At 44.2% G+C, this 21,340-nt stretch overlaps 1 protein-coding gene across 1 annotated transcript in view; it reads left to right on the forward strand.

Moving 5' to 3' along the window:
* Positions 1-12,021: 12,021 nt before the first annotated feature.
* The window catches only part of LOC135536667 (cytohesin-1), a 68,302-nt gene continuing 58,983 nt past the window's right edge, over positions 12,022-21,340 (forward strand). The window contains exon 1 of the mRNA XM_064962920.1: positions 12,022-12,247. Coding sequence (XP_064818992.1) covers positions 12,220-12,247 — 28 coding nt within the window. The 5' untranslated portion in view covers positions 12,022-12,219. The remainder of the gene's footprint in view (positions 12,248-21,340) is intronic.

The raw sequence follows: 21,340 nt of genomic DNA on the forward strand, positions 1-21,340 counted from the left end.
TAGTCATGTCTATCACTCAGACTGGTAATGTTACCTATCAGTAGAATGATTGTCTTGTCCCAGGCTGGGCTCCAGCAGCACCCATCTAGTCAGGAGGCCTGTATTTCATGCACCCTTTTGCATCCCAAATGGCACTCTATATTCCCTATTCAGTGAACTACTTCTCTCTGGTCAAAAGTAGTGCACTATATAGGGCCTATGTAGGGAATAGGGTTCCATTTGGAAATCAGCCAAGGGCTGTCATCAGTCACACTCTGGAGCCCTTGACAGCCCTGATGGACCCTTCAGGACACATACTAATGTGTGTGTGTGTTAACATTTCTGTATGTGTGTTTATGAGTGGGCTGCAGTACAGTGTTTTGACATCTACCATAGACCACACTGCTCCAGGCTCCTAATAAGAACAGCACAGGACTCGTTATCTTGCAATAATACTGTAAATAATACTCTCTAAACAATACCACACTCCTCACCATGAACCATAGCATCAATAGATCATAACATCTGGCTGGAATGGCATCACTTCAACAGTGGGACTGGGGGAATACTGGTTCAGCTCAATGATTCTTGAGTTACTTCATAAGCATACTGAGCTTTCTACTGTATGTATAGTATAGGATATGTGCTTGTGATGCATAAAGTCTAGTTTGTCACAACACACATGTGCATGCCTACACACACACACTTCAGTCCCATTCAAAATCCAACGTCTGGTCCCCACAAGTATAGTTAAACACGCCCACACACTCAGGCCTGCCTCTGCCTGGGGATTCATTCCAGGTTAATATCTCTGTCTATGTTGCATTCTGCTGATACACCCCAGACTCGTCTCTCTATGACATCACCAGCACCCAACAAAGGATAGTGCAGTGCCTGATGGGAAAATAAATAAATGTTTAGAAAATAAAACAGTATGAGGCAATTAGGTAAACGACTGCATATTCTCCCTGGGGACTGTCTCAATAGTTTTATTAACGTGGTATCTTTCATCATCATTTGTGCTACTCTTGCATGAGGTAATATCTTTATTTTCCCATTATGTTGGCCTGGGAAACTGTAATACATAGAAATGTCCTGAAGAGGTCAGTCTTACCATTTGGGATGTTTGGGCAAAGTTAAAAGAGCTGAGTTTTTAGTGGGTTGAATGTTAATGTCACGTATACTCCCTCTCCAGCCTCTAGGACATCAGGCTGCTGATTTATCCCGCTCACCTGTCACCATTGTCATGGACAGCAGCGCCTCATGACACTCACCTGGACTCCATCACCTCCTTGATTATCTTCCCTATATCTGTCACTCCCATTGGTTCTTTCCTCAGGTGTTATTGACTCTGTTTTCATGTCGTTGTATTTTTTAATTTTTTTTAAACAATCACTCCTTGAACTTGCTTCCTGACTCTCAGCACACTCGTAACAGTTAACCCATTTTAGTGTGTCAATATGCTCTATAAGCCTCGTTCAGATTGGCCCAGTGCTACGGCCAACTCCTTGGCACCTTGGTCTTGTGTCACACTCAATCACAATGTCCCAAGCCATTATACAATGTGTCCTTGCGAACCACACTGTACTCTGCACACTAACCCTTGTGATTTCGGGGGAATTGCAACAGGTCCCGGGCTCATTGTCAGAGTATATACATGTATCACCATGGATACTTCATTTCCACACCACCTCAGCTGCATGAGAAAATACTATGGGTGCGTCCCAAAAATGGCGCCCTGTTCCCTATATAGTGCACTACTTTAGACCAGAGCCCTATTCCCTATATAGTGCACTACATTAGACCAGAGCCCTATTCCCTATATAGTGCACTACTTTAGACCAGAGCCCTATTCCCTATATAGTGCACTACTTTAGACCAGAGCCCTATTCCCTACATAATGCACTACTTTAGACCAGAGCCCTGTTCCCTACATAGTGCACTACTTTAGACCAGAGCCCTATGGGTCCGATGCTGGACATAATGTGAGTGTCAGAGAGCGGCCTTGCTCCCGTTGAAGCCAGGGTGTTGAGTCCTGAGGCCTGTCTCACTATGGGCATGACACCTCCAGTACAATCACACCTGAATCAAGTCATACAGGGCATGATGATGTTTTTAACCAGTTAAATATAGGTCTGCTTGTTGTGAAAGGGCTGGTGATGTTTTTACCAGTTGAATCAGGTGTACTTGTACAGTGGGACTGGCTGGGGACTAGCTGAGGACAATGGGGGGGTACTTAAGGAGATGTTTGGGTTCATTCCCTTTCTTCCTCGAGCATCCATACACGTACCATGTGATGAGGGTTTTCTCACGATGCTCAGCTCAGTTAGTCAGTGAGCACTGTATGTCCACACAGACAGAGATCGCTCAGATAGGGCAGGTTTATGAGGCCTGTTATATTAGGAGTTAAGACAGACCTGCACAGTGCCTCTCTCTAGTCTAACATGAGAATAATGACCTGCACAGTGCCTCTCTCTAGTCTAACATGAGAATAATGGCCTGCACAGTGCCTCTCTCTAGTCTAACATGAGAATAATGGCCTGCACAGTGCCTCTCTCTAGTCTAACATGAGAATAATGGCCTGCACAGTGCCTCTCTCTAATCTAACATGAGAATAATGGCCTGCACAGTGTCTCTCTCTAATCTAACATGAGAATAATGGCCTGCACAGTGCCTCTCTCTAGTCTAACATGAGAATAATGGCCTGCACGGTGCCTCTCTCTAGTCTAACATGAGAATAATGGCCTGCACAGTGCCTCTCTCTAGTCTAACATGAGAATAATGGCCTGCACGGTGCCTCTCTCTAGTCTAATATGAGAATAATGGCCTGCACGTTGGCTCAGCCCCCTTAGTCACACTAAGCCCTGTAATCCACTAGCCTGATACACATTTCATCCTCAAATGCGTTTTCACAATGTGATCTTGTGAATGTGTGTAACACTGTCTGTATTGATGAGGCTAATGTGCAGTAGCAGCAGTCGTAGCCTATGTCCAAGTGGATGTGTATCTCTGGGAGTTGTCCACTGTTGTTGTGTATAGGGCTGTGTTTAAATGTATTACCCTGTATTTTCTGGGGTTTTATATCCAGCTGTTTAGCTACGGAACACTATATATTACGTCTAGAACTTTAGTAGATATGAGCCTTCAGAAATACTTCCCAAATATTTCATAACTTTACTGGCCAACATCTACTGTCACATTCCAAGAATACCAGGATGCAACACACACACACACACACACACACACACACACACACACACACACACACACACACAACAGCATACCAGCAGACATGGCCTTCATGTTGGAACAATACAAGGAAAAATAACATTCAACAAATAGCCATGTTTCCATCTGTCCAGTTGTGAAAACAAACTAGAGTGAAACAGTGTGAAAGTTGAATGTGTTTGTGAAGTTTTCCATTGTTCAGTGTAACAGTGTGAGTCTTTATAGTGTTTGTGAGGTTTTCCTTTGCTTAGTGTAACAGTGTTAGTCTTTATAGTGTTTGTGAGGTTATGCTTTGCTTAGTGTAACAGTGTGAGTCTTTATAGAGTGAACTGGAACACACTGACTGCCATATTCAACTAATGATCTGGCACGTCTATAATGAAGATAATGTCAGCTCATCAGTCATGACTTCGTCAGTGGTTTCTGATTTGATCTATGTCCCAGTAGGCCTATGTGACATACAGGTGAAGTCGGACGTTTACATACAGTACACCTTAGCCAAATACATTTCAACTTTGTTGTACTGTAGATGACAAATACTTTACTTTGTTGTCCTTAGGCCATTTTGCCACAACTTTGGAAGTATGCTTGGGGTCATTGTCCATTTGGAAGACCCATTTGTGACCAAGCTTTAACTTACTGACTGATGTCTTGAGATGTTGCCTCAATATATCCACATAATTTTCCTACCTCATGATGCCATCTATTTTGTGAAGTGCACCAGTCCCTCCTGCAGCAAAGCACCCCCACAGCATGATGCTGCCACTGTTAGGATGTAGTCTACAGTAAACTGCTTTTTATAACACCATGGTCAGGTTGTAGTCTACAGTACACTGGTTTTATAACACCATGGTCAGGTTGTAGTCTACAGTACACTGGTTTTATAAGGAAACCAGTGTATGACTTTTTATACTTTTTTCCAGAAAAATGCATATTTCCTTGGATGTAATCTGACCAGGTAACATCCAAGATAACATATGTCCCATGACGTGTTTATCTTCTCATGATGAATATGTTGTTACTAGTTGGTTGTAATTTGGTTATACGATGTCTTCTCAACTAGTTTTCAACCAGAAAACGTCATTAAGATGCATTTGAAAATGTTGGTAGACAAAGATGCTTTACAGTTGTACATCATTGAGAGAACAGAATTGAATTTGCCCTTTTCAGTAATGGAATTATTTCCTGCTTATTTAGACCAATAAGCAGCCGCATAATTTAATGTTCTAAAACAAAGACCTTTCTTTACACTCTATCAGCAGCCGTGACATTTACATAATATTTACATAAACATCCAGTTTACATCAGATTTACTGAAGCATCCTCTTTGCATCTGTTAATGTGGATCAAGGAGAGGATGAATATGAGTGCAACATATTTGCAGTTTTGCCTACAGTTAAGAATGTCAGAATCCTAGTGCATTTTGGTATGAATAAGGTAAGGGCTCTTTTCCTATCGCTTGTCTTTGGGTTTATGCAGAGCTTGAGGGGTGAACTGCTTACAGTGAATTGGATCATTGTTGGAACCGGTCAACAAACACACACAGAGTAGTACATTGTCATCATGTCTATCTCAAGTTGGCATTTAGGAGCACAACAGGGGCGTTCAGTGAATATCCCCCAAAGGAGGATTCCCATACTGTGGCTTAGTGGTGACCAACATGGGACAAAGGTGGAATTTGGACTTTAAATGAACAACAACTTCAAAATGCTTTATAGCATTGCTAGATGATTCACAAGTCATGTACAAGTAAAGTCATACTAGAAAATTATGTTTTGTTTTAGGTAGAACTCAATATGTGTTTAATTATGTGTGGCACATGAGTGGTCCCTCTCCCATGTAGGCTTATTCTCAAACTGAGATGCTGAAGAGGAAATGGCCGAACCCCGGGCCTAGGGCCCATAGACACGTCTGTCGATGTGAAAGGATCAGACCAATACACGCCGTGTGGTAGGAGCTCTGCCTAGTCCTCTCATAGACTTGGTGGTACATTTACTGTGTGGCTTGTAAGCCTGCTCTGAGTCATGTAGTAGAACTAGACCTTGTAGGCCTGCTCTGAGTCATGTAGTAGAACTAGACCTTATAGGCCTGCTCTGAGTCATGTAGTAGAACTAGACCTTGTAGGCCTGCTCTGAGTCATGTAGTAGAACTAGACCTTGTAGGCCTACTCTGAGTCATGTAGTAGAACTAGACGTTGTAGGCCTGCTCTGAGTCATGTAGTAGAACTAGACCTTGTAGGCCTGCTCTGAGTCATGTAGTAGAACTAGACGTTGTAGGCCTGCTCTGAGTCATGTAGTAGAACTAGACCTTGTAGGCCTACTCTGAGTCATGTAGTAGAACTAGAACTTGTAGGCCTGCTCTGAGTCATGTAGTAGAACTAGACCTTGTAGGCCTGCTCTGAGTCATGTAGTAGAACTAGACCTTGTCGGCCTGCTCTGAGTCATGTAGTAGAACTAGACGTTGTAGGCCTGCTCTGAGTCATGTAGTAGAACTAGACCTTGTTGGCCTGCTCTGAGTCATGTAGTAGAACTAGACCTTGTAGGCCTACTCTGAGTCATGTAGTAGAACTAGACCTTGTAGGCCTGCTCTGAGTCATGTAGTAGAACTAGACCTTGTAGGCCTGCTCTGAGTCATGTAGTAGAACTAGACCTTGTAGGCCTGCTCTGAGTCATGTAGTAGAACTAGACCTTGTAGGCCTGCTCTGAGTCATGTAGTAGAACTAGACCTTGTTGGCCTGCTCTGAGTCATGTAGTAGAACTAGACCTTGTAGGTCTGCTCTGAGTCATGTAGTAGAACTAGACCTTGTTGGCCTGCTCTGAGTCATGTAGTAGAACTAGACCTTGTAGGCCTGCTCTGAGTCATGTAGTAGAACTAGACCTTGTAGGCCTGCTCTGAGTCATGTAGTAGAACTAGACCTTGTAGGCCTGCTCTGAGTCATGTAGTAGAACTAGACCTTGTAGGCCTACTCTGAGTCATGTAGTAGAACTAGAACTTGTAGGCCTGCTCTGAGTCATGTAGTAGAGCTAGACCTTGTAGGCCTGCTCTGAGTCATGTAGTAGAACTAGACCTTGTAGGCCTGCTCTGAGTCATGTAGTAGAACTAGACCTTGTAGGCCTGCTCTGAGTCATGTAGTAGAACTAGACCTTGTTGGCCTGCTCTGAGTCATGTAGTAGAACTAGACCTTGTAGGCCTGCTCTGAGTCATGTAGTAGAACTAGACCTTGTAGGCCTGCTCTGAGTCATGTAGTAGAACTAGACCTTGTTGGCCTGCTCTGAGTCATGTAGTAGAACTAGACCTTGTAGGCCTGCTCTGAGTCATGTAGTAGAACTAGACCTTGTAGGCCTACTCTGAGTCATGTAGTAGAACTAGACCTTGTAGGCCTGTTCTGAGTCATGTAGTAGAACTAGACCTTGTTGGCCTGCTCTGAGTCATGTAGTAGAACTAGACCTTGTAGGCCTACTCTGAGTCATGTAGTAGAACTAGACCTTGTAGGCCTGTTCTGAGTCTTGTAGAACTAGACCTAGGCCTCTGAGTCATGTAGTAGAACTAGACCTTGTAGGCCTGCTCTGAGTCATGTAGTAGAACTAGACCTTGTAGGCCTACTCTGAGTCATGTAGTAGAACTAGACCTTGTAGGCCTACTCTGAGTCATGTAGTAGAACTAGACCTTGTAGGCCTACTCTGAGTCATGTAGTAGAACGAAACCGATCACGGCTGCTGAGTGGCGCAGCAGTCTAAGGCGCTGTATCTCACTACTAGAGGCATCACTACAGACTCCCTGGTTCGAATCCAGCCTGTATCACAACCGGCCATGATTGGGAGTCCCATAGGGCGGCTCACAATTGGCCCAGCGTCGTTCGGGTTTGGCCAATGTAGGCCGTAATTGTAAATAAAAAATTTGTTCTTAACAGACTTTTCTAGCTAAATAAAGGTTACATTTAAAACAAAATCCACATCTCCACAAGTGTCTTGGGGTTGTTTCAGGATGGGACCAACATCTTCTTCACACCACCTCTCCCAGTTGGTCAGACCAGAGAGAGAATAAGGAGAAATTAGATGACTCTTTCCCAATTTGTCTTCCATTGACTCCTTGCATCCTCTCTTTACGTCGCATTGGAGGAGAAGATCTGAGGGGAGGGACATTTGATTGATCTTATCCTCCAATGTGGTTTAAGAAGGAGGCAAGAAGACTATTTGGAAGAGAGGCTACCTGTCATTCCTTCTCTCCCACTTCCCGCCTCCCAAGACTGCTCAAACAGCATTCTTCCTTTTGGGCTTAGTGTTTAAACAGGCCAGGACATGCTCATACCATCTCTGACTCCTAACTGCAGTGCCGCAAGACGTGCTGGTGTTGTGACAGAAGTCCTGCTCATCTTTACCAGAATTACCACAGTATAGTATTGATGTTTAATGAAGATGTCAGCTGACTGCTCCAAGCCCAGTAAACCTCTGTAGCGCTACAGAGAAAAAGATGCCACAGAGAGGACTTCTTACCAATATTGCTACAAGACCAGTTGAGTAACAGTAGGAAACAGGTTTAATGCATTGTAAGACTTGTAATAAGCATGTATGACCCCTTAATCATTTGTGCTCCTGAGTGGTGCAGCGGTCTAAGGCACTGCATCTCAGTGCTAGAGGCGTCACTATAGACCCTGGTTCAGAGGAGGCACTGCATCTCAGTGCTAGAGGCGTCACTATAGACCCTGGTTCAGAGGTCTAAGGCACTGCATCTCAGTGCTAGAGGCGTCACTATAGACCCTGGTTCAGAGGTCTAAGGCACTGCATCTCAGTGCTAGAGGCGTCACTACAGACCCTGGTTCAGAGGTCTAAGGCACTGCATCTCAGTGCTAGAGGCGTCACTATAGACCCTGGTTCAGAGGTCTAAGGCACTGCATCTCAGTGCTAGAGGCGTCACTACAGACCCTGGTTCAGAGGTCTAAGGCACTGCATCTCAGTGTTAGAGGCGTCACTACAGACCCTGGTTCAGAGGTCTAAGGCACTGCATCTCAGTGCTAGAGGCGTCACTACAGACCCGTTCAGAGGTCTCACGTCACTACAGACCCTGGTTCAGAGGTCTAGCGTCACTACAGACCCTGGTTCAGAGGTCTAAGGCACTGCATCTCAGTGCTAGAGGGCGTCTACAGACCCTGGTTCAGAGGTCTAAGGCACTGCATCTCAGTGCTAGAGGCGTCACTACAGACCCTGGTTCAGAGGTTCAAGGCACTGCATCTCAGGCTATAGACCCTGGTTCAGAGGTCTAAGGCACTGCATCTCAGTGCTAGAGGCGTCACTATAGACCCTGGTTCAGAGGTCTAAGGCACTGCATCTCAGTGCTAGAGGCGTCACTATAGACCCTGGTTTGAATCCAGGCTGCATCACAACCGGACGTGATTGGTAGTCCCATAGGGCGGCGCACAATTGGCCCAGCGTTAGGGTTTGGCTGGGTTAGGGTTTGACCAGGGTGGGCCGTCATTGTAAATAAGAATTTGTTCTTAACTGACTTGCCTAGTTAAATAAAGGTTAAATAAATAACAGCCATTGCAGTGTAGATACAACATATTATAAAGGCATTATGAAGGCTCATACCCTATATGTACAGTTGAAGTTGGACGTTTACATACACCTTAGCCAAATACACTCAGTTTTTCACAATTCCTGACATTTAATCCCAGTAAAAATTCCCTGTCTTAGGTAATTTAGGATCACCACTTTTATTTGAACAATGAAATGTCAGAGTAATAGAGAGTGATTTATTTCAGCTTTTATTTATTTCATCACATTCCCAGTGGGTCATAAGTTTATCTACACTCAATTAGTATTTGGTAGCATTGCCTTTAAATTGTTTAACTTGGTTAAAGCGTTTGGGTAGCCTTCCACAAGCTTCCCACAATAAGCGGGTTGAATTTTGGCCCATTCCTCCTGACAGAGCTGGTGTAACTGAGTCAGGTTTGTAAGGCCTCCTTGACCGCACACACTTTTTCAGTTCTGCCCACAAATGGGATTGAGCGGACCTCTTTGTGATGGCCACTCCAATACCTTGACTTTGTTGTCCTTAGGCCATTTTTCCACAACTTTGGAAGTATGCTTGGGGTCATTGTCCATTTGGAAAGACCCATTTTCGACCAAGCTTTAACTTCCTGACTGATGTCTTGACATGTTGCTTCAAACATTCCCACATAATTTTCCTACCTCATGATGCCATCTATTTTGTGAAGCGCACCAGTCCCTCCTGCAGAAAAGCACCCCCACAGCATGATGCTGCCACCCCCGTGTTTCACGGTTGGGTTGGTGTTCTTCGGCTTGCAAGCCTCCCCCATTTTCCTCCAAACCTGTTGATGGTCATTATGGCCAAACAGTTTTATTTTTGTTTCATCAGACCAGAGGACATTTCTCCAAAAAGTACGATCTTTGTCCCCATGTGCAGTTCCAAACCATAGTCTGAATTTTTTATGGCGGTTTGGAGCAGTGGCTTCTCCCTTGCTGAGCGGCCTTTCAGGTTTTGTCAATATAGGACTCGTTTTACTGTGGTTATAGATATCCTTGTACCTGTTTCCTCCAGCATCTTCACAAGATCCTTTTCTGTTGTTCTGGGATTGATTTGCATTTTACGCACCAAAATACGTTCATCTCTAGGAGACAGAACGCGTCTCCTTCCTGAGCGGTATGATGGCTGCATGGTCCCATGGTGTTTATACTTGCGTACTATAGTTTGTACAGATGAACGGGTACCTTCAGGCATTTAGAAATGTCTCCCAAGGATGAACCAGACTTGTGTAGATCTTCAATTTTTTTTCTGAGGTCTTGGCTGATTTGTTTTGATTTTCCCACAATGTCAAGCAAAGAGGCACTGAGTTTGAAGGTAGGCCTTGAAATACATCCACAGTTACACCTCCAATTGACTCAAATGATGCCAATTAGCCTATCAGAAGCTTCTAAAGCCATGACATAATTTTCTGGAATTTTCCAAGCTGTTTAAAGGCACAGTCAACTTAGTGTATGTAAACTTCTGACCCACTGGAATTGTGATACTTTGAATGATAAGTGAAATAATCTGTCAGGAAACAATTGTTGCAAAATTACTTGTGTCATGCACAAAGTAGATGTCCTAACCGACTTGCCAAAACTATAGTTTGTTAACAAGAAATGTGTGGAATGGTTGAAAAACGAGATTTATTGACTCCAATCTAAGTGTATGTAAACTTCCAACTTCAACTGTATACACAGGAGTGAAGAATTACACCCAAGTGTTACAAAAAGTTGCATTAATGTTGTAGAATATGTTGTGCAACTGAACAGTGTTATGGCACAAGCAGTTTGTAAGAGTAATTAGCCTATAGTATCGGGTGACTGTCACTATGATGAGATGTGAATGGCAGCATAGGGCCTAGGCCAGGGGCAGACTGGGACCAGAAATCGGCCTGGGCATTTCATCACGCTGGAATCTGACAATTTTGGGCAGGTTTCTGTGTCTGTGCTCATTAACCTATTGAATTTACTCGTTTAATTTACTAATTTAACTCATAAAATAACTTAAAATACTGTATGGTTTTGTATCTCTCTTTGGCATAATACTGCCACAAACAAGGGCCTACATTATAAGTAGCTAACAATGAAAAAGTCATTTCTTTACTTTTTATTCAAGTCACCGATAGTTTGTGTTCCTGTTTATTGTCTCATTGTATTCTGAGGTAGAGTTGCAGTATTCTGAAGTCGACCTATGTGACCACACACACATACACACACACACACACACACACACACACACCTCCGATTTGAGTCTGACGGATGTGGTGGAGTGTTGAAGGCAGCAATATTGCACAGATTGCCACACAGATAGTGCAGTACATTGGCAATCTCTTTCCCTGCCTCCACCACCACTCAACTCTGCTGCCTGTTTTCCTCCCAACAACAGCAGGGTGTGTGTGCTTGGGCTGCCTGATCTCAGTTTAACAAGGCAACAGGTCGGAATAGAGTGAAATAGTAATGGCGTCTTTTTGTAGGAAATAACTCTGTCATGGTTCATTGAATAAAGCCTATGGGGAAATTAAGGCGTTTTGGGAGGGTTTTTGGATAAACACTGAAAATAAGGTCTGTAGTTAACACAGGTTTAGGAGATCTTATACCTTTTGTTCAAATCAAACTTTATTTGTCACATGTGCCGAATACAACGTGTAGGTAGACCTTACCATGAAATGCTTACTTACAAGCCCTTAACCAACAGTGCAGTTCAAGAAAGAGTTAAGAAAATATTTACTTAATAAACTAAAGTAAAATTATTATAAAATAACAATGAGGCCATATACAGGGCGTACCGGTACTGAGTCATAGTGCGGGGCTACAGGTTAGTCAAGGTAATATAGAAATAGAAATCCCTCATCACACTTGTGACGTTGGCTAGCCAAGCTCATGCCCATAAACGTGTCATCGGGTCTAACGCCAAACTGCGCATGTGCAGGGCGTCAAAACATTGGCACTCCTTCGATATAAAGTTGTTTTTGACAAACATTAAAACGTGTCAGTATGTCACTTTCACGCGGTTGGAGTAATGTCATGTTCAACTCCTTAATATATTGGCTCGTATCTAGGTTGTGCCTTTAGATTGCGAGAAAATTAACAACTAAGGAAGAATGTTTCCTTTCTCTCATTGACTTCTCAAACCCCAAAACTCGGCCTGGTCTGTTTCACCAGCATTCCCTGGGTTAGAAGCTCTGTGATTATACTGCGCATTACGCAAAGACGTGCGTGCCATTTGCCGCGCCTCTTCCCGAACAGAGTCACTGCTGCGCAGACACAGATTGGCTTGTCAAAGTACGCGAAACCACTCCTTCAACTGCTAACTCCCTTCCTTTGAATAGCAACCCATCAGAAACCGTGTTTTATAGACTTGATTCCAGTACATAATAGTAAAAGTTATTCAATTAACCGTTTAAATAGCATTGGTTTCGTATCCGCAAGGTGAGCGGTGAAAACTTTGAAGCACCCACTCATTTGGAATAGCCTACTAGACCGGAAAATGGTTCTCAAATCGGAAGACGGAGTCGGTAAGTTATACTAGATAGTGAGAGAAATCTTATTCTGATCTGAAATGTATTCGCAAAGTTTGCACACTTGTTGTCAATGGATAGCCGATTCAATTCTGTGTTTTACGAAATGATTCAGAGAGCTCAGAAGTTTAGTCTGTAATGAGCTTTGGTGGTGAGCGTGAGAACTCACCCACAAAATGTCTTCTACTCTGAGTCGGCGATGGGGTGGCCTTGCTTACAATGTTTACTTACTAAGTTGACTAAGAAACAATTCCTCCCGGAATGCCACTGATTTACATAGTCCTGAAAATAAATTCCATGCAGCCTACTATTCTAAGGAAAGTTGTTGGGGTTATGATCATAGTCATTGTCAATAGATTTCTGCATGATTCCGTTTATTATATCAGTTGTCTCAAAAATTTGTTATTTTGAGGTTCTGTTATTTATTGGCCATGTATTATTTAATTGAGAGACCTTCAATGTATTACTACAATAATAGTAGAGGGACAGCCTCATTTTTCCTGAATAAATAATGTAGGCCTATTTCCATGCTCGACACATTCTAACATTAGTTACAGGGATGCATTGTAAAACACGTAATGCGTTGTGAATCTATAGATTACCAGCACATTTGATGTATTATTCTGGTTGAACAGGATCTTGTTGTTCAACTGTTGGGTTTTTGTGTTTAGTGTCACTTTACAGTGACTGAATCACTATAAGGGTCTGTTCACTAGCAACAGGTGTTTGTCTGCAGCCCTGCAGTTTCATCACCAAAGTAGGCAGTTGGCACGTTCAGTAACACTTAGCAAGAGCCTAAAGTGATCTTATATCTGTGTAATAATGCTTAGTACTTCAGTAACAATATTGCTTTCATGTTTCTGTTGTCATGGTAATTGCTTTGTAATGGAGTTGAGTAGTTTTAGTAATTACACAAGAGGAGTTAGGATTATTCCACCTGGGTAATAACAAAACAGCTCCATTAAATGCCATTACTAATACATCACAATGTTAATGCAATGTTATTACAAGAGCGATCACAGTTTTAGACTAGCAACTTCATGTTAAATACCAGCACATCTTCTAAAGAGATCAGCCATATTGTTCTTTGGGTGTAATTTCAGTCAATGCTTCTGTCTTTAAGTAAGATCCCCCTCTTATTAGGCGAGCAATTTCCATTAGTCAAAACCATTAAATGTGTCATTTTCCTATAAAAGACCCTGTCGCCTTTGATGTCTGAAGTGGAAAGAGGAGGCCTTCATGTTGGCTGTGTTGTTTAATGTTCTTTTCATCTATGGTTTGGTGAGACTGTGGGTCGTTATAATTCGCAGTTTTAGCCCACTTCACGTCCTTGTTCATCCTGTTAGAGAAACTGTGAACTAAAGGTCGACCGATAATGATTTCTCAACGCCCATACCGATACTGATTATCGGAGGACCCCAAAAATTATTGGAGGACCAAAAAAAGCCGATACCGATTAGCCAATTATTATTCTATCTATATATATTTGTAATAAATGACAATAAAAATAAAAGTGTTCATTGAGTATTATTGTAACTTAATATAATACATACATTAATTTAGTCTCAAATAAATAATGAAACATGTTGAAATTGGTTTAAATAATGCAAAAACACAGTGTTGGACAAGAAAGTAAAACTGCAATATGTGCCATGTAAAAAAGCTAACGTTTAAGTTCCTTGCTCAGAACTTGAAAACATATGAAAGCTGGTGGTTCCTTTTAACATGAGTCTGCAATATTCCCAGTTAAGACGTTTTAGGTTGTACTTATTATAGGAATTATAGGACTATTTATCTCAATACCATTTATATTTCATATACCTTTGACTATTGGATGTTCTTATAGGCACTGTAGTATTGCCAGCCTAATCTCGGGAGTAGATAGGCTTAAAGTCATAAACAGCACTGTACCTCAAGCATTGCTAAGAGTTGCTGTTTGAATGAATGCTTGAGCCTGCTTTCTGCCTACCATTGCTCTGTCAGACTGCTCTATTAAATATTAAATCATACACTTATGTATAATATAATAAACACACAGAAATACGAGCCTTAGGTCAAATCCGGAAATTATAATTTCGAAAACAAAATGTTTATTCATTCAGTGAAATATGGAACCGTTCTGTATTTTATCGAATGGGTGGCATCCATAAGTCTAAATATTACTGTTACATTGCACAAGCTTCAATGTATGTCAAAATTATGTACAATTCTGGCAAATTAATTATGCTCTTTGTTAGGAATAAATGGCGTTTCAACAGTTCGCAACGAGCCAGGCGGCCCAAACTGTTGCATATACCCTAACTCTGCTTGCACAGAACAAAAGAGAAGTGACACAATTTCCCTAGTTAATATTGCCTGCAAACATGCATTTCTTTTAACTACATATACAGGTTTAAAATATATGTTATTTTGTATTGATTTTAAGAAAGACATTGATGTTTAGGTACATTATTGCAATGATTGTGCTTTTTTTGCGAATGCGCTTTGTTAAATCATCACCCGTTTGGCGAAGTAGGCTGTGATTCAATGATAAATTAACAGGCACCACATCTTTTTATTTTTTATTTTATTTTACCTTTATTTAACCAGGCAAGTCAGTTAAGAACAAATTCTTATTTTCAATGACGGCCTAGGAACAGTGGGTTAACTGCCTGTTCAGGGGCAGAACGACAGATTTGTACCTTGTCAGCTCGGGGGTTTGAACTTGCAACCTTCTGGTTACTAGTCCAACACTCTAACCACTAGGCTACCCCCGCCCCATTGATTATATGCAACGCAGGACACGCTATCCCATCCGGGTGGGTGGGATAAACTAGTAATATCATTAACTAGTGATTATCTGAAGAATGATTGTTTTTTACAAGATGAGTTTAATGCTAGCTAGCAACTTATCCTTGACTCCTTGCAGCCACAAGGTCCTTTTTGAAGCTGCACTCGCATAACAGGTGGTCAGCCTGCCAAGCCGTTTCCTCGTGGAGTGCAATGTAATCGGCTTCCAAAAAGGCAGATTATCGATTGTTATGAACACTTGAAGTCGGCCCAAATTAGTTGGCCATGCCGATTTTAATCAGTTGACCTCTACCGTGAACCCCTCTGACTGACTGAACCATTCTGAATGACTGACTGACTGAACCCCTCTGACTGACAGTATGCCACATGCCAGATGATTTAGTTACAGTATGGAATTCACAACTAAATGTTTGCCATCTAGATATCTTCTAACTATTAAGTTAACTGTCTAGAATGTGCTCAATGCTCTGCAGTTGTGCATTTGTGGTTTGCTAACTTAGTAGCTAGTTATCTAGCTAAGTGGTTAGCTTCTTGCAATCAAGCTCCTCTTGGTAAGAGCAGAGAATCCCCTCCGGATCAAGAGCCTTGCTGTCTAATATTAGTTTTGTGAGTGAACTAAATAGGGCATCGGGTACCATTTGGACTCTCTGTCTCTAGGCCTGGTTACTGTGCTGATAACATTTCCCCAGGACTGGCCCCTTTCTCTCTGGCAGTCACATTGGACGCAGGCGGGCTCAGCAGAACCAAGCCATCTCCTTCCTTCCTTCCTTCCTTCCTTCCTTCCTTCCTTCCTTCCTTCCTTCCTTCCTTCCTTCCTTCCTCTCTCTCTCTCTCTCTCTCTCTCTCTCTCTCTCTCTCTCTCTCTCTCTCTCTCTCTCTCTCTCTCTCTCTCTCTCTCTCTCTCTCTCTCTCTCTCTCTCTCTCTCTCTCTCTCTCTCTCTCTCTCTCTCTCTCTCTCTCTCTCTCCTTGTCTTCTACAGTTCTAGAACAGGTAGCAACAGGTTGAATGTTTGTCATAACAGCAGAAGTCACTGATCAGTGCTGTTGATGGGGTCCCTGTGTTACAGACTGTAAAGGCTACAGTGCTGCTGCTAACAGTCAGTTTTGTTGTGACCTCTGTAGCGACGCATTTCAAGAACTCTGAAAATGTGCCATTCAAATGTTGTGGCTGGGCTGCCCATGCTTTGGTTGTGTACTTTTAGGAACTTGATTTGTTTGGGCTGTGGGGTAGGGAGGTTAAAGTGAAAGGATGTTTTTTTTAAAATCTATTACATATAGAGCTGTACACGCTAGAGTGCCTACCCATAGTATTCACTGATGGGATCTCTACTGTGTGCTCGGTAATGTGACTGGAATAATAGATTTCTCTGTGTGTGTCCTGTGTGTCTCCTGTGTGTCGTCGTGTGAAAGAGAGAGTATTAAAGGGAGCAGGAGAAAGAGAGACCATAGGAACAATGTTAGAGAATGAAGCGATGTGATGATGCTGTCCCAGACAGCTGTGTGAAGCATCGTTGGTTGGCTTTGGGGTCAGTCTGACTAATGGCTTTAGTCTGGAGATGATGCATCTCAGCCTATGTTCCATTATACTAGCCAACAATACACAACCCATTTCTTGATCCTACGTCATTTGCAAGTGTAGACAGTGGAAAACAAAAGAGTGTCCTGCTCCTCAGAGTGGAGGGTGGAGGACTGTGGTCCTGAAGGAGGAGGTTGTGTTGGGGTGCACTACACCTTTCCCACAGTCAGGGCGTTGACTGACTGACGCTCACTCTGCGCTTTCTCTCTGCCCTAGAGCTGTGAGAAACGGCCACAACAGGAAGCCAGCAGAGCTCCCAATGAGCCTGGCAGGAAGTGACGTGTGTGTGTGTGTGTGTGTGTGGGAGGGGGGGTGGTACCACACACACACACACACACACACACACACACACACACACACACACACACACACACACACACACACACACACACACACACACACACGGCCCGGGTGGGTGGGATAGTGTGTGCGTGTCTGTCTTGTGTGACAACCACTGTGTGTGTGGCTGGCTCTGTGTCAGCTACTGGTGTGGACGGCCTATAATGCCAGTGGGGATGTTGACAGTATGACGAGGCATCAGCGGCTTCAGCATCAACATGGAGCAAAGATGGCTGTTGTAGATACATGGTGACGCTTCCCCTTGGTGCAGATCTAGGATCAGCTTCCCCTCCCTCAATCCTAACCTTAACCATTAGTGAGGGAAATGATCAGTGTGTAGGTCAACTTCACTCTACTCCTTCACTCCCACCACTACCAGGATATCAGGATGTTTATGTTGTGTGTGTTGGTTTAGCAGAGAGGCCCAGTCTACTGCTGTTCCCCCTGTACCAGAGTAGAGCACCGGTTCAACTGCTGCTCCCCTTGTAACAGAGCACAGCACTGGTTCAACTGCTCCTCCCCCTGTACCAGAGCACAGCACCGGGTCCAGAGCACAGCACCAGTTGAACCCCTACTCCCCCTGTACCAGAGTAGGGCACCGGTTCAATTGCTGCTCCCCCTGTACCAGAGCACAGCACCGGTTGAACCCCTACTCCCCCTGTACCAGAGTAGGGCACCGGTTCAATTGCTGCTCCCCCTGTACCAGAGTAGGGCACCGGTTGAACCCCTACTCCCCCTGTACCAGAGTAGGGCACCGGTTCAATTGCTGCTCCCCCTGTACCAGAGTATTGCACCGGTTGAACCCCGACTCCCCCTGTACCAGAGCACAGCACCGGTTGAACCCCCACTCCCCCTGTACCAGAGCAGGGCACCGGTTGAACCCCTACTCCCCCTGTACCAGAGCACAGCACCGGTTGAACCCCTACTCCCCCTGTACCAGAGCACAGCACCGGTTGAACCCTACTCCCCCTGTACCAGAGCACAGCACCGGTTGAACCCCTACTCCCCCTGTACCAGAGCACAGCACCGGTTGAACCCCTACTCCCCCTGTACCAGAGCAGGGCACCGGTTGAACCCCTACTCCCCCTGTACCAGAGCAGGGCACCGGTTGAACCCCTACTCCCCCTGTACCAGAGTAGGGCACCGGTTGAACCCCTACTCCCCCTGTACCAGAGCACGGCACCGGTTGAACCCCTACTCCCCCTGTACCAGAGCAGGGCACCGGTTGAACCCCTACCCCCCCTGTACCAGAGCAGGGCACCGGTTGAACCCCTACTCCCCCTGTACCAGAGCACAGCACCGGTTGAACCCCTACTCCCCCTGTACCAGAGTAGGGCACCGGTTGAACCCCTACTCCCCCTGTACCAGAGTAGGGCACCGGTTGAACCCCTACTCCCCCTGTACCAGAGTACAGCACCGGTTGAACCCCGACTCCCCCTGTACCAGAGTAGGTACACCGGTTGAACCCCTACTCCCCCTGTACCAGAGTAGGGCACCGGTTGAACCCCTACTCCCCCTGTACCAGAGCACGGCAGCGGTTGAACCCCTACTCCCCCTGTACCAGAGCAGGGCACCGGTTGAACCCCTACTCCCCCTGTACCAGAGTAGGGCACCGGTTGAACCCCTACTCCCCCTGTACCAGAGCAGGGCACCGGTTGAACCCCTACTCCCCCTGTACCAGAGTACAGTATTGGTTCCCAGCCGCTTGAACCTGTATACATGTGTGAGCTGAGCTCCATCTCTAGGCCTATACAGCACACTTACTATAAAAACCACCAGCTCCTCTCTCTACCTTGTGCTGACAATGACAGTCACACACACTCACGAGTGTGTGCTTGCATGGACACACACATGCAAGCACACATGTGCATGCGTATAAACACACAAACACACCTTTAGAAGTTCCTTTCTCATAGGTCAGCTAGAGTCATTTCCCTGGCCCAGTTGATACCACATGGGCTGGATCATGAGACCACGTCTCTAGCTAGGGAGTCAATTTGTATGATCCTGTTAACCTTAAAGGGATGCTTCATATTCATCTCCAGCACCACCACAACATCACCATATGTGAAAGTGGCACGTTTCTGTGTTTAGTAGTAAAAAAAAGAGGAAGATAAGTGTTTCCAATGACATCATCATGCCGTCTCACAAAATCACACGATGCACACCGATGATGTCATTGGAAACACTCATCTTCCTCTATTGTTTTTACCACAAAACATAGAACCCTGTCATTTTCACTGATGTTGGGGTGGTGCTGGAGATGAATATAAAGTAGAAACCTAGGGGGATAATGACTAGCTATTGATGATGTAGGTCCCAGAAGGGTCTGTCTTCCTACCACTGTAGGAGCCTTTATATCAAAGTTGGGATGTAATTTTTTTCATCATCTCAATGTGTCTAGTAGTGGTCGACCGGCATGGCCGATTCATTAGGGCCGTTTTCATAATAATCGCTAATCGGTTACATTGCTCTCCACGGGGAGACTGCGTGGCAGGGTGACCACCTGTTACATTGCTCTCCACGGGGAGACTGCGTGGCAGGGTGACCACCTGTTACATTGCTCTCCACGGGGAGACTGCGTGGCAGGGTGACCACCTGTTACATTGCTCTCCACGGGGAGAATGCGTGGCAGGGTGACCACCTGTTACATTGCTCTCCACGAGGAGACTGCGTGGCAGGGTGGCCACCTGTTACACGAGTGCAGCAAGAGCCAAGGTAAGTTGCTAGCTAGCATTAAACTTATCTTATAAAAACAGTCTTAACATAATCACTAGTTAACTGCACATGGTTGATGATATTACCAGGTTAACTAGCTTGTCCTGCGTTGCATATAATCAATGCGGTGCCTGTTAATTTATCATCGAATCACAGCCTACTTCGCCAAACGGGTGATGATTTAACAAAGGTGCATTCGTGAAAAAAGCACAATCTCTGCACAAATGTACCAAACCATAAACATCAATGCCTTTCTTAAAATCAATACACAGAAGTATATTTTTTAAACCTGCATATTTAGTTAAAAGACATTCATGTTAGCAGGCAATGTTAACTAGGGAAATCATGTTACTTCTCTTGCGTTCATTGCACGCAGAGTCAGGGTATATGCAACAGTTTGGGCCGCCTGGCTCGTTGCGAACTAATTTGCCAGAATTTTACATAATTATGACATAACATTGAAGGTTGTGCAATGTAACAGCAATATTTGGACTTATGGATGCCAACCGTTAGATAAAATACTGAACGGTTCCGTATTTCACTGAAATAATAAACGTTTTATTTTCAAAATGATAGTTTCCGGATTTGAACATATTAATGACCAAAGGCTCATATTTCTGTATTTATTATATTATAATTAAGTCTATGATTTGATAGACCAGTCTGACTGAGCGGTGGTAGGCAGCAGCAGGCTCGTAAGCATTCATTCAAACAGCACTTTACTGCGTTTGCCAGCAGCTGTTTATGACTTCAAGCCTATGAACCCCCGAGATTAGGCTGGCAATACTAAAGTGCCTATAAGAACATCTAATAGTCAAAGGTATATGAAATACAAATGGTATAGAGAGAAATAGTCGACGTGTCATAATTCCTATAATAACTACAACCTAAAACTTCTTTACTGGGAATATTGAAGAAGTGGGAATATTGAACCACCAGCTTTCATATGTTCTGAGGAAGGAACTTAAACTTGAGCTTTTTTGTTTTATTATTATTTTCGACTTACTAAAGGTTGTTGTCGTCTCATCCAAACTACTAGCTAACGTATTATTATTATAAAGCTGCATTATTGTCTGAAAGGGGAAGTGAGACTCTTGTTGCTCCCAAATGGCACCCAGGCTTATAGTGCTGTACTTTGGACCAGGGCCCGTAGCTCTCTGAGACTCTGAGCTTTGAGGTAGTGGCTCTCTGAGACTCTGGGCTTTGAGGTAGTGGCTCTCTGAGACTCTGGGCGTTGAGATCGTGGCTCTCTGAGACTCTGGGCGTTGAGATCGTGGCTCTCTGGGCTTTGAGGTAGTGGCTGTCAGACTCTGGGCTTTGAGGTAGTGGCTGTCAGACTCTGGGCTTTGAGGTAGTGGCTGTCAGACACTGGGCTTTGAGGTAGTGGCTGTCAGACTCTGGGCTTTGAGGTAGTGGCTCTCAGACTCTGGGCTTTGAGGTAGTGGCTCTCTGAGACTCTGGGCTTTGAGGTAGTGGCTCTCTGAGACTCTGGGCTTTGAGGTAGTGGCTCTCTGAGACTCTGGGCTTTGAGGTAGTGGCTCTCTGAGACTCTGGGCTTTGAGGTAGTGGCTCTCAGACTCTGGGCTTTGAGGTAGTGGCTCTGAGACTCTGGGCTTTGAGGTAGTGGCTCTCAGACTCTGGGCTTTGAGGTAGTGGCTCTCAGACTC

Source organism: Oncorhynchus masou, unplaced genomic scaffold (assembly GCF_036934945.1).
Source record: "Oncorhynchus masou masou isolate Uvic2021 unplaced genomic scaffold, UVic_Omas_1.1 unplaced_scaffold_648, whole genome shotgun sequence".
Lineage (NCBI taxonomy): Eukaryota > Metazoa > Chordata > Actinopteri > Salmoniformes > Salmonidae > Oncorhynchus > Oncorhynchus masou.